Source organism: Leptonotus elevatus, chromosome 20 (assembly GCF_054856555.1).
Source record: "Leptonotus elevatus isolate MCC_2025b chromosome 20, RoL_Lele_1.0, whole genome shotgun sequence".
Taxonomy (NCBI): Eukaryota; Metazoa; Chordata; class Actinopteri; order Syngnathiformes; family Syngnathidae; genus Leptonotus; species Leptonotus elevatus.
In genome coordinates, this window is record NC_141258.1 from 15,055,392 (window position 1) to 15,067,855 (window position 12,464).

The following is a 12,464-nucleotide window of genomic DNA, read 5'->3' on the forward strand; positions in this document are numbered from 1 at the left end:
TCGGAGTCCTCTTTATCTAAATTGCAGCATTTGGGAAAGTTGGCTGGTAGCGGCGCGCGTTTTAAACACTCATCACAAAATCGAACAATCCAATTTGATTAGTGAGCCCATTTGTCAGCGGGTAAGCGTCTAGCTTCCACTCGGCACTGGGACGTGACTACATAGTGGCCGCGTTTATCATGCTCGTAAATTAACACGTGATAATGCAACTGGGAAAAAGAGACGTCAATAATCGTGGAACAGGATTCATATGGGGAAGATAAGCATACATCTGCGACTCATTGTCACTGATTGTGGCTATCTTTCCTTCAACATTCTAATCCTGAGTTAATCACTCGCAGTTAAACGGCACCGTTTAGAATGTAGATTGGAGACTTGGAGGTCTAATATATTTCAAGATAAGGCGCTATAGTCAAAGAACTGTTTAACATTACACTGTAAAATAAAATAAAAAATCCGTTATTTTTACCGGGAGGAAATGGCAGTTGTGGTTACTAGAAAAACTGAAGAAAAATACTGTGCAAATTTAAACCACTTTACAGATCAATTTGTACATACTAATTTATAGTATTTATTAAATAAAACGATTAGGGGATACCGGGGATTATAGTCACACTTTTTTTAGTACGTGTCTGTTTGTGCTAGAGATCTCAAATTTTGATATGTGGTGCCCATATTTGTCTGCTATAAATGACACGCGCTTGGATTTCTACTAGACCATCACAGATTATGTAATGTAATGTTAAACACAAAGTGGTATGTTGTTACAACATGCCCCAGTACCAAGGTGAGTTGTAACACTACTTGGGGATGGATGTAACAATTACATTATTATGCTTAAAAAAGATCCATGCTAATAAATTTATGGAAGCACTTTAGTGAATAATAAAGAGGAACCATAAACTTGTTAGACTACAATAATAATAATAAAATAACGAATCAAAAGTACAAAATGAATGCAATGAAAATACATGCAATGCAGTAAAATATATGTGACATAAAATAGATTAAATAAATAATAATGTATAAACTGGTATGTATTTTTGTGTGTGTGTGTGGGGGGTTGCCTTAAACAGGATAAGCATTTGAACAGTTTCACTGTTGAGCAGTAAACAAAACAATTAACAGTGTGTTTTTTAAGTGCAAAATCGGGAAGCAAACTGCCTATGGCATAATACACAACAATAGGGGCCTGTTTTATTTTTTATTTTTTTTATTTTTTAGAAAGGCAGTTGTGGTAAATATAGTTGTTCATGTCTGGGGTGCAGGCTTCTTGGGGCCCAAAATGTACAATGCTGACATTTGATCCACACTTCATTTGGCTGTGAGTTATCAAAATGTTCTAAACAAACAATATGCCTACAGACATTTTCATTGTCTGAGGAGTTGGCATCTTCTTCGTCATCATGCTAGGGGTTTTTGTTTGTTTGTTTGTTTAGTTTGCTTAGTGTCTTTGTTTGTTTGCCTAGGTGTGCTGTAAAAAAAGGAGACCAGTACAAAATTTCGCCATAAGGGGAAGGTTGTAATTTTTTTTAAAACAGTTACAACCCTCCCACCATTAAAAAGCTAACCATTTTTAGCCTTTAGCTTCAAAGCTAGCGCTAATGCAACACACCAAATTAAACTAGAGAAACTACTAAATGAGCTTAAGTCATACAATTGTATCTACAACAAAGTGGACACTGTGCAAAAAAACATTTGGGATGTACATTTTTGGTGTCTTACCTGAAATTATTTTTTTGTTTTTTTTGGCTCCAGAACAGACAGTTTGCAACTCAGAAGCATGAATCTTCACGGTAAGCTTAAGTTGCATATGGGCATGGACTGTAATTGGTCAAACTATGTTACAACTATCCCTTTGGTACAACACTCCCCGGTCTCCCCATATATTTTTAAATATAGCCTATATTATTTTATGTCTATTTTAATACCTATAAACAAACAATACATGAATGTTGACTTTACTGATATTCAATGTACAATAAGCAAAATCTGCATGTAAATTTTTTAGAACAAAGTTTTATATTCATATATTTTTTTTTATTTTATCATAAAAGCAGAATGTTCTTAGTGCGTCATAGTGCTTTTCAACCTTACAAGGCCCTCAGTAAAGGACTGTAAAATCAACAAGTTTAAAATGTGAATTGCAGTTTTAGGATACGTATTTTTTTTTGTGGGGGGGGGGGGGGGGGGTTGCACTGTTTTGTTTTTTTACAGAATTATTATGTTAAACACAGCTGCCCTTTTCCATAAAAACAACAGATTATTTTTTTTACAGTGTACTGGATAAATTAATAAATAGGCCTACAGTACCTATATCAATTTAAAATTAACATAATACATTTTAAATTAACATGACACATTTTACATTAACATCACATTTTAAATTAACATAATACATTTAATTCACTCTTTATATTAAGGGTTAATGTATATCTAAAGATTCTTATCTGTCATATGAATATTTCTTTTGGCATGAACAAAATGTATACCAGAGAACCTCCTGACAATTTTTTTTTATTGTAATACTGCTATCATGTAGTTTTAATTGTATCCCAATGTTTTTTGTTTTACAGGTTGTTTAAATTACAGTAATTTGTAAAGTGGTCTTTCTTACTGTCAAATCAACAATTGCGTTTGGTTCATGTAATTATACACAATGCTTCATTGTTTTTGTATTTACAGCATTTGTTTGTCAAGATTTTACAGGAATTGAAATTCACTGTTAATTCTATACAGACATTTGTGTACATGTAGCCATCACTGCAACCCTTTTTGAATATTTATTTACTCTACATGTGAAAATGAAATAGGCCTATTTGACACCTGCTCAATTGTTGTAGCATATAGTTGAAATTACAGCATATTTTTGGGGTGGAAATTGCAATCATCATTAGCCTACCTAGGTCTGTATGCACTGTTAACCCAAATAAGTTAGCAGAACTAAAAATTAAAAAAAAGTAAGATAATCGGTTGCCTCACTTTTTTGAGTTGATCAACTCAAAAGTTAAAGTTTTGCAGAACTTAAATGGTTTGATTACACCAATATATATATTTTTGATACATAGTTACTTAGAAACTTTTTGTTACAGCAACTCAATTATTCTCAGTTACTAACGTATAAATGTTTTAAAATCACTGGATTAAGTTAACAGAAGTCCAAACGATAAGTACACTGTGTGTCCTCACGAGAATCTTGGGAATGCTGGAGCCTATCCCAGCTGCTTTCGGGAAGGGTATAGGCAGGGTACACTCTGAACTGGTTGCCAGCCAATCACAGGGCACACACAGATAATCTAGGGACAATTCGGTTTTCAGCTAACATACCATGCATTTTTTTTTGGAATGTGGGAGGAAACTGGAGTACCCGTACAGAACCTACGCAGGAAAGTAGAGAACGTAGAGAACGTGCAACTTTCAGCCAGGAAGCTAGGGCCGGATTCGATTTCCCAACCTCTGGACTCGGAGGTAGACATGTTAACCATTTGACCACCATGCCGCCTGCTATGGGTGTATGATTATAATCTAACATAAATTATTATAAATTTATTTAAACCAGATAGGAAACTAAGAACAAATGATAATTTACAATGTCAACTATAGGGCTGAAATACAATTACAAATAATAAGTAAAATAAATTATTAAACATCAGCTAATGTATGTTTTTAAGTTACCCAAAAACTAGTATAGTTCAATTTAATCAAAACGTTTTAGTACAAATTACTCATAAAAGCATACAAAGTTACTTCAACTTTAAAAAGTTAAGTTAGTAGTAGTTTTCATAAAACTTTGAGAATTTTGTACTTAATCTATTTGATTAATTTGAACGTTTGGGTTTACAGTGTGGTAACAACAAAAACAAACAACAACCTCAACGTTTTGCCTTTGTTTGCTCATTGCTGACTGGCTGCATCTTAAAATTACATATGGTTCTGGTTTGATGCTTGCATATGGGGTTCTGGACCGTGACCAAAGAGATAACGTAACCCTTTAAGATATTTACTATACTAAGTTTCCTAATGTCAACAGAACATTTTAATTAGAGATGACTTCATGTGTGCCTTAATTTATTGTTGACGCTAATTTAAAATATGTCTATACTCTTAATGTCAAATCTTGCATGTGAATCACCCACTAAAGCTGTAATAGGCCTGATAATTACTGTGAATTACGCTGGTGTCAACATGAGTCAGGCCTATTCAAATTTGAGTTTCGACAAAATAATTGTATCACTTTTGTATAGGCCCACTGGACATATTCTGGAATTATAGCCCTGGTTTCTCCTGATATGAAAGAAAATATAGAGCAAAATTTAGCAATGTTCAAAAAATATTTTCCTATCAACTAACAGACTATTTGAGCGTCTTTGTTTTGGTGAGTGGCAATTATCTTTTTTCAACTGTCATCTGATCACTGAACGTCTGCATGGGTCGATTGGAGGAGACGAGGGAGCCAATCAGAAACGTTCGCTGTCCACCTGGAGGAAGTGACTCGTCCATTTATCTCCTCCCTTCTGTGCCTGCAGCCAGATAACAGTCCAACAGTTGGATCGGGACCTCCTTATACAACCTCTTCCACGCCACTGAAATTGTTTTGAATTAACGGACACAGCAAATATTGTTGTGCTAAAAAAGCGGGGGGGAAACTGAGCTTTCGTCCAAAACAGGTTGCTGGAGAGAAGGGCAACACGACCACCATGAGCGCCCCTCTTTACGCGCCGACTGCCATCCAGCAAGCTCACCCGACTCCCTTCTACATCGAAGACATTCTAGGGAGGACTGATAACACCACCGGCAACTCTTCGTCTTCTTCTTCCTCCACCTCCACCACTTCGTCATGCTCCTCCACTCCTATCATCCCCACGCCGACTTTCCCATCGCCGAACTCTTCCTTTACAAACTTCATCTCATCTTACCGGACGCCAATTTACGAACCGACGCCGATCCATCCGGCGCTGTCCCACCACCACGCGACCGCAGCTTTCACGGCCACGTACGCTTCGGCTGGGGCTTTCACGGGCTCCGTGTACCCCTTCCACCATCAGCAGCACCATCGAGCATTGGGAGAGTATGCACATACCTTGCTAAGACACGACCATCTCGGTGAGTGAGTATTAAAACAGATTTGAACAAGAACTGTGTCGTTATATATCGGCGAATACCAATATGACCCTAATACATATAGCCTAACCTTTGGCGCCTTATTGTTATTTTTCGCTGCATGTTTTACTGACAGTATTCTCCTGAAATCTTCAAATCTGTGTGAAATATTTGCCACGAGAGTCTTAAGTCATCCGTATTTTCCAAATATGTTTTAAGCAATTGTCCCGTTTCCGGTTGTTTGTTGCACCACTTTACTATATTTTGCACAGCACATAACAACACGACCGCACGCACAAAGCATTGCTTTCATATTATTATTACTACCGTATGGTAGGCTAATATAATTTTACCTTCACAACGTAGCGTTGATGAATATAATTTTCTGAATGCACTAGATGCCTCCTGATTGGGTGGGGGGGGGGGGGTGGGGGGGGGTTCTAATGTAATTGTGACGCATCTGGCTGGCAACTTGTTAGAATTGCATATAGTTTTAATTACAGTCTTACCTCGACCATTGTCCTGGGCAACTAGATTGTCATCCTTCTTCACTATTATGAACTTTGATTTTTATTGTCATCTTCTTGAACAAAGAACATACACTCAGAAGTGTAACAAAAAGTATTCTTTCTGGACTCCTTTTATTCAGTGGCCTTTAAATGGCACCTGACTTTTGAGCCAGAGAACAGTTGGGACATAAAATATTTACCGATGGATTCTGATAATTACAAGTAAAATGCTCTCTTTCTGAAATTGTGTCCAAGCATTGGACTGATGTACTGGTAAAGTAATTGTATCGTATATGGATAAAAGTCCATGATGATTATTATGTGCCAATGACTTTGCCCAAACTCACCCTTGTGACTTTGCTGCGTTGCCAACAAGACTATTTTTGCATAAGAACATCACGCTTGATCATGCATGCATATCAACTGGGTGCAGTGCACTTTGAAGAAACCACATAAGCATTAAATGCCCTTAAAGTAAACACCACACACACTAATGTAGCCTATATGAGAACCCCATGGGCGTTTCTAGTCCATTTTTGCGGGTGCTCCAGCACCCCTAAATTGGATCCCTTCACCCCTAAAACGTAAGTGATTATTATTAATTTTTTTTAATTGTCTGTCTTTTTTAAAACAAGCTATAGAGAAGTGTTTTGAAACTTAAAATAATGTTTTAACAACAAAAGTACAGCTCGGAGGACGGGTGTCAACCCTCCTAAACCGCCGGTGGGAGTCGATGTAAACATGACGTGATTTATCAAGATGGTGATCATTCATCTAAGCACAGTAGTTATGGTAGTTTTTACAGTTTTATTAAAGCAACATTAAAAACTAAGTTTAAATGGATACTTGACTCATTGAGCCATCTTCAATGGTATAAAGTTAATATTTTGTCCAGAATTAATTTGATAACTTTATTATTTTTCATGTACAAAAATACCTTTACAAAAATATTTTTTTCACTTGCTGTCGACTGAGGATGACATTAGCTGAAGAAGTAGGTAATGACCAATCATGGCTCAGTTTGCTGACCAAACTCAGAAAACAGGTGAGCCATGATTGGTCGTTACCTATTCCTCAGCACAGGTGATGTCATCTTAAGTCGACAGCAAGTGGATTTTTTTTTTTTTAAAGGTATTAATTATTCGTGAAAAATAATGAAGTTATCAAATTAATTCTGGACACAATTTGAACTTTTTACTGTTGAAAATAGCTCAATGAGTCAAGTATCCCTTTAAATGTGGAAACAATGACAAGAATGCGCACCAAAGTTAAGACAGAGCATCCACAGAACGGACCAACATGCTGTTCTTCCTGTCACCATAGAGGGAGCTGTTGGGGAGGTTGTAATTTCGTTGCCTGGAAATCCAGACTCACTTGCGGCTTTGCCGGTGAGTGAGTCTGGTCAACCGCTCAATCAGTCGGATTTTTGGGGGGGGGGCAAATCTGAGCTAACAGACAGAATTAACCAATGAGCGAAGAGCGGACGGACGTGAAAAGTCTTTTTGTTTTTCAAGACGGAGTAAAAATCCAACATGGCTACTAGCCGAAAAAAGAGAGTAATGAATGACTTATGTCGTTGTTGCGGGAAAAATTTGAAGAGTGAAGAGTGACGTTGCTCACGAAGACGATGACACGCAAAAAGACGAATTTGATTGGCCAGTCTGTTTTCGGCCACAGCCAAAATCGCTGTCTATGGACACCTGTTCTTTGTCAAGAAAGTGGGTGTGGCTTGCCAGGCTAATAATTTTGTGCTTTGAAAGACAACCAATACGGTCGTTTAAATTTGACATGTTGGAGTGTTAATATTAAAGCCAAGATGCCACTAACAAGCTAATGAATTGGAAGCCTGCTTGACCAAAATGTGCTAAGCTTGTTTTTCCATAAACGTAAGAATGAAATAGCATTCAAATTGACAAAATCGTTACATTTATCTTGCCTGGAGCCCACCATCTTATAACCTATGAACCTAGAATCGCCCCTGGAGGGCCCTAACCAATCAGTCTGCTTTTGGTGGTGATGGGACTGTTTGTTTGTGGATGGGTCTATGCTATGTGGTGACCTTGACTGTTTTCCTGGTCTTCTATTGTTCGGAAAGATCAAAACAGCGAGTCAGCAAGTGACTAAACCATATGTGCCCCCTAAATCACTTGTTATTTTGCGTGGAAAAGTTTTAAAGTTTTAATGGCGTCTATCCTATATTGAGGCCAGTGGACACATGTGGTTGTATAGATAGAATTGTTTAGTGGTCTTGTAGCTCCGTGGGTGTGATATTGCAGGCGATAAAGTTCTTTTAAGTGGAGCGTGACAAGCAGGTCATGTGACTTTGGTGTCGTGCTGAATGAGCTCCAGGGCCTGTTCCGTTGCCTTGCGGAAGCTGTGAGCTTGTCGATAGGAGTAAATCTGGTCTCAGAAGCTGTTGAATGTTTTCCTGTCTCACTCTGACCAGCCGCTTCCTCGGGAGCCCGCTGCACGCTGCTGATTATTTTATCGACATCCTCAATACAGACATATTCAGGAAACACTCGGCCTCTGATAGCCCGGGATCCGTTTTTCACATATTGTTGCACTTCCTCTGCACGGCCAGTGAGGATGTGACTGACTTTCTTTATGATTACAAACGGGGCTACACCTATTGCGAAAAAGTGTCACTTCTGAATGAGTGTGCAAGAAGGCAAAACTTTATTTCAAAATATAGCCTAAGTGGTAAATTTAGGTTCGACTCATCCCAAATCATGCTCGGTATATTTGACATTTTCGTCATTATCCATGTGAAATCAAAGCGTTAATTATAATACATTTTGTATCAACTCAACTTGGATACAAATTATTTTGCAGTTCGTTTCATTGCAAAATGATAAGTTCGTTTTTCGTTTGGCTCAAAATCTCAGCCCTGCTCATGCTTGGTTCCAACCAAGACCGACAGCAAAAACAAAAAAAAAAAAATAGAAAGAAGAAAAAAAAACACTTTCGCCCATGAGTGCACTTTGATTGTGTAAATGAGAAGAGGACATGCGTGTCTGTCGCCCATAATCACGCCACGAAGCAGGAAACACATGAAGCGGATATTTGGCCATAGTTTAGTCTCTGTCACGACCTTCCCGAAAAAGAAAGCGTGCATGGCAGTGCACAGCTGCAACAACTATTGTTTGTTCCTCACTATTAACCTGACGGGAAACCAGACTTGAATCTAGCTAAAACACTAGACACTTCTATTGCAATGCTGTTTGCAGATCATTTTCCAGGTTGAGCAGTTTATCTTTATTTTGAATTATAGCCGCGCGGGAAACATCAGGAAAAATCCTTCAAAAGCCCCCCCCAAAAACTCGATATATATATAGCCTAATGAAGTTTAAAAAAACATATAGACGCATCTGAACAGAATAATACTTTAATGTTTTGGTTGCATATTTCACATTAAAATACAATTAAAATATAAATTATTTTTTTATAACTTAATTCATTTAGCATACGGAAATAGGCCTATACTTACAAATTCAGTTAATCCAAATTGGCAGAGCTTCATTGTCATATACAGTATAGCCACTGCAGGTGACGGCCGCAATTTAAGACCTTCTAGTCTAACATTTTTTCCCCCAATATGTTGTGTCTGTAATAATGTCATTAACGATGTAAAACCTTTCATTAGTCATCTTTATCTATCTATCCATCCATTTTAATTACAACGTTATAGTGAGGCGTCACTTTCAATAGAACTAATTAGAACGAGTTCGGAATGTGACAATTGTTACTATACGCGGCCATTGATGGATTTTATTATTATTATTACATTAACCAACGTTACGTTACGTTACCAAATCGACAGCTCATGGAAAATAAAAGTAATTTTACGCAAATGCGTATACGGTGACTTGCACTGTAAAACTTGTGATACTTGTGAAGACTTGTGCTTCATTGGCGTAAGTCAGTTTGCACATGCTGCTATTATTTTTTTTGTTAAAAATAAATAAATAAATAAATAAATAAAATATCCATGTGCCTTCTTCCATATAGGGAAACCTCTGCTGTGGACCCCCTTTATCCAGCGGCCCTTACATAAGCGGAAAGGCGGTCAGGTCCGCTTCTCCAACGACCAAACCATCGAACTGGAAAAGAAGTTCGAGACCCAGAAGTACCTTTCACCTCCGGAGAGGAAAAGACTGGCCAAGATGTTGCAGCTAAGCGAACGACAGGTGAGCAAACAAACAAACAAAAAGTTCACTGAGATTAACGAGACATAACACCGCATTTGAATAGACTGACTCATTAACAATTCAACATTTTTTGTTTGGCTTTATTGAACATATAAACATTAAGAAAACACAAAACACATTACAAGTATAAAATATAAGTTGAAGTAAAAAGAAAAACAAGAATAGGAAGAAAGAAAATATTTTATATTTTTAAAAGGGGTAAGAGGAAGTTAAAAACGTATCTAGTCATACCCCTTATTCGTTTTATGTTGATACAATAATAAGGTTAATGTATTTCAACAAAATAAAAATGTATAAACCTAGTCATATATACAAGTGCACTTTAACATACGCACATTTGCCAGCGACATATGTACATGAAATTCATAGGCATACCATAATACATTTATAAATCATATCCTCATACTCACACATACAATTTTCATTACACTCATACTGATACATCCAAATAAATGATATATACAATTTTAACAGCTCATGTCTATTTTAAGTTTTTTTTTTTTTACTTTGCTTTTAAACATTTTTTTTAATTCAGCAAGTGACTGACATCTTAGGTCAATTCAAAAATCATTCCACAAATTAACACCTTTTACAGAAACACATACCATTGCTTAATATTTGTTCTTGTTTGAATTTTTTGTAGACACTTGTACCCCTTGTGTTATAAGCACTCTCTCTAATTTCAAACAGCTTCTGTGGCAGAGTAGATTGGTGTGTACTTTATACATTATTTGTGCTATTTTAAATTCAACTAAGTCGTAAAATGTCATTGTATTTGATTTAAAAAATTGAGAATGAGTTTGTTCTGTATATTTTGATCGATTAGTAACTCTTATGGCTCTTTTTTGCCGTTTGAAAACAGGATCGGTATTTGTTTTATATGCGTTTCCCCAGATTTCCACACAATAGGTCAGATATGGTAATCATAATGAACAATATAATGTGTATAATGATTTCAGGAAATCCTTAGTTTTAGAGAGTATCCCTATAATTTAATTTTTTTTTATTTTGACATTATCTATGTGTGACTTTCAACATTTATCAAACATGATTTAAATAACAACATTAATAGATATGGAATAACGAAAGAAGAAAAAGGATTAGGCCTACACACTAAATGCACGCATGCAATGACGTTTACTCAATTAATCAATGCTGATAAACATAATAATAATAATAATAATAATAATAATAATAATAATAATAATAATAATAATAATAATAATAATAAAGGATTAAAAAGGTAAAATTATATATCATTTGCTTTTTTTTCAGGTTAAAACCTGGTTCCAAAATCGACGAGCAAAATGGCGAAGACTCAAACAGGTTGGTTCATACAAATAGGCCTACATTTTCCGAGTATTTAAATTAATTATAGTTAGGCTGGTATTTAATGCACGTTCTTAATTGTATGCCCAATATTTGAATAATTCAGGAAAATCCACCAGGAGGCAAACCGGAGGAGGACGTCACTAGTGCGGCTGGGAGGAGTGACAAGGCAGACGGGACGTTGGAGCAGTCTGGAGTCCTGTGCACGGAGCAGACACGGACTGTGGCAGACTCCCACGCGGTTGAAGCGGGTTTACACAGTGTACGATCCATGTCGCCTGCACAACAGTCCTTTGCGGAACCGGAATGGAGCCTTTCAGACGATACAGACCTGGACATAGAGGACGATAATGAGTTCACACCGACCCACCAGCTCTGAGGGTGAAGACACATAAGGGACTGGTCATATGGAAAAATGATTGCAAAAAGAATCAGCTTTTCTGATTGTGTTAATGAGATAAATGAACATTCATTACAACTGACAATTAACTTACAAATTCCAAAGAAAAACACAATACAAATGCATTATTTGTAAGAATAAAAAAAGGTCCAGTACGGTCTCAACTTCATGTTACACGTACACGCGCACATATATACTTGCGCCAGTGCCTTTGTATGCTTGTGAAATGATTGTTATACGGTTTCTACTGTAAATTAGATCAGGACTGTTTTGTATGTCATTTTAAAATGGAGATTTATTGAAATAATCGACGCAGGAACAAGCTCAAGATGTCTAATAAACTATTCAAATTGATTAATTTGTGGAATTGAAAAATTACGTTAGTATAACAACAGATGTCTTTCAGTACATTGCAAATAATGCTATACTAATATAAATAGCCTAAACAGGTGTTCACGTGGCTATATAATGAAAAAACAAAAAGGAAAAACTCTAAGTAGTAAAAACAGTAAGTAGGCTCACATCATGTTGACTATTTGTTTGTTTGTTTATTGAACATAAACCAGTAACAGAAATATTGTAATTAAAAATGAAAAATATTTAAAAGAAAAGTAATGTTTTACACACAGGTATCATCACAATTTACATGTTCAAAAGGGAGTATATGAACAAATATTAAGCTAAAGACTATTGTTAAATTAAAACTGACACATTACACGAGAAGCTACAGTAAGTGTGTGTGTGTGTGTGTGTGTGTGTGTGTGTGTGTGTGTGGGTGGGTGTGGTTTCTGTAGAACAAATAATGCAAATCCAAATAAACATGAGCATTGATCCAACCATTTTCTGAACAATTGCTTGTAAATGTCTCGTCTATACAATGCTAATTAGCTGAAATCAAAATTATACATATAGTTA

The 12,464-nt window shown here is 36.4% G+C and overlaps 1 protein-coding gene across 1 annotated transcript; it reads left to right on the plus strand.

The window, feature by feature from the left end:
* Window positions 1–4,539: 4,539 nt before the first annotated feature.
* Window positions 4,540–11,903, plus strand: hhex (hematopoietically expressed homeobox). The gene is made up of 4 exons (XM_086064706.1): window positions 4,540–5,103; window positions 9,621–9,799; window positions 11,096–11,146; window positions 11,256–11,903. The coding sequence occupies exons 1-4, from the start codon at window positions 4,698–4,700 to the stop codon at window positions 11,526–11,528; spliced, it is 909 nt and encodes a 302-aa protein (XP_085920832.1). The 5' UTR covers window positions 4,540–4,697; the 3' UTR covers window positions 11,529–11,903.
* The last annotated feature ends 561 nt before the right edge of the window (window positions 11,904–12,464 follow it).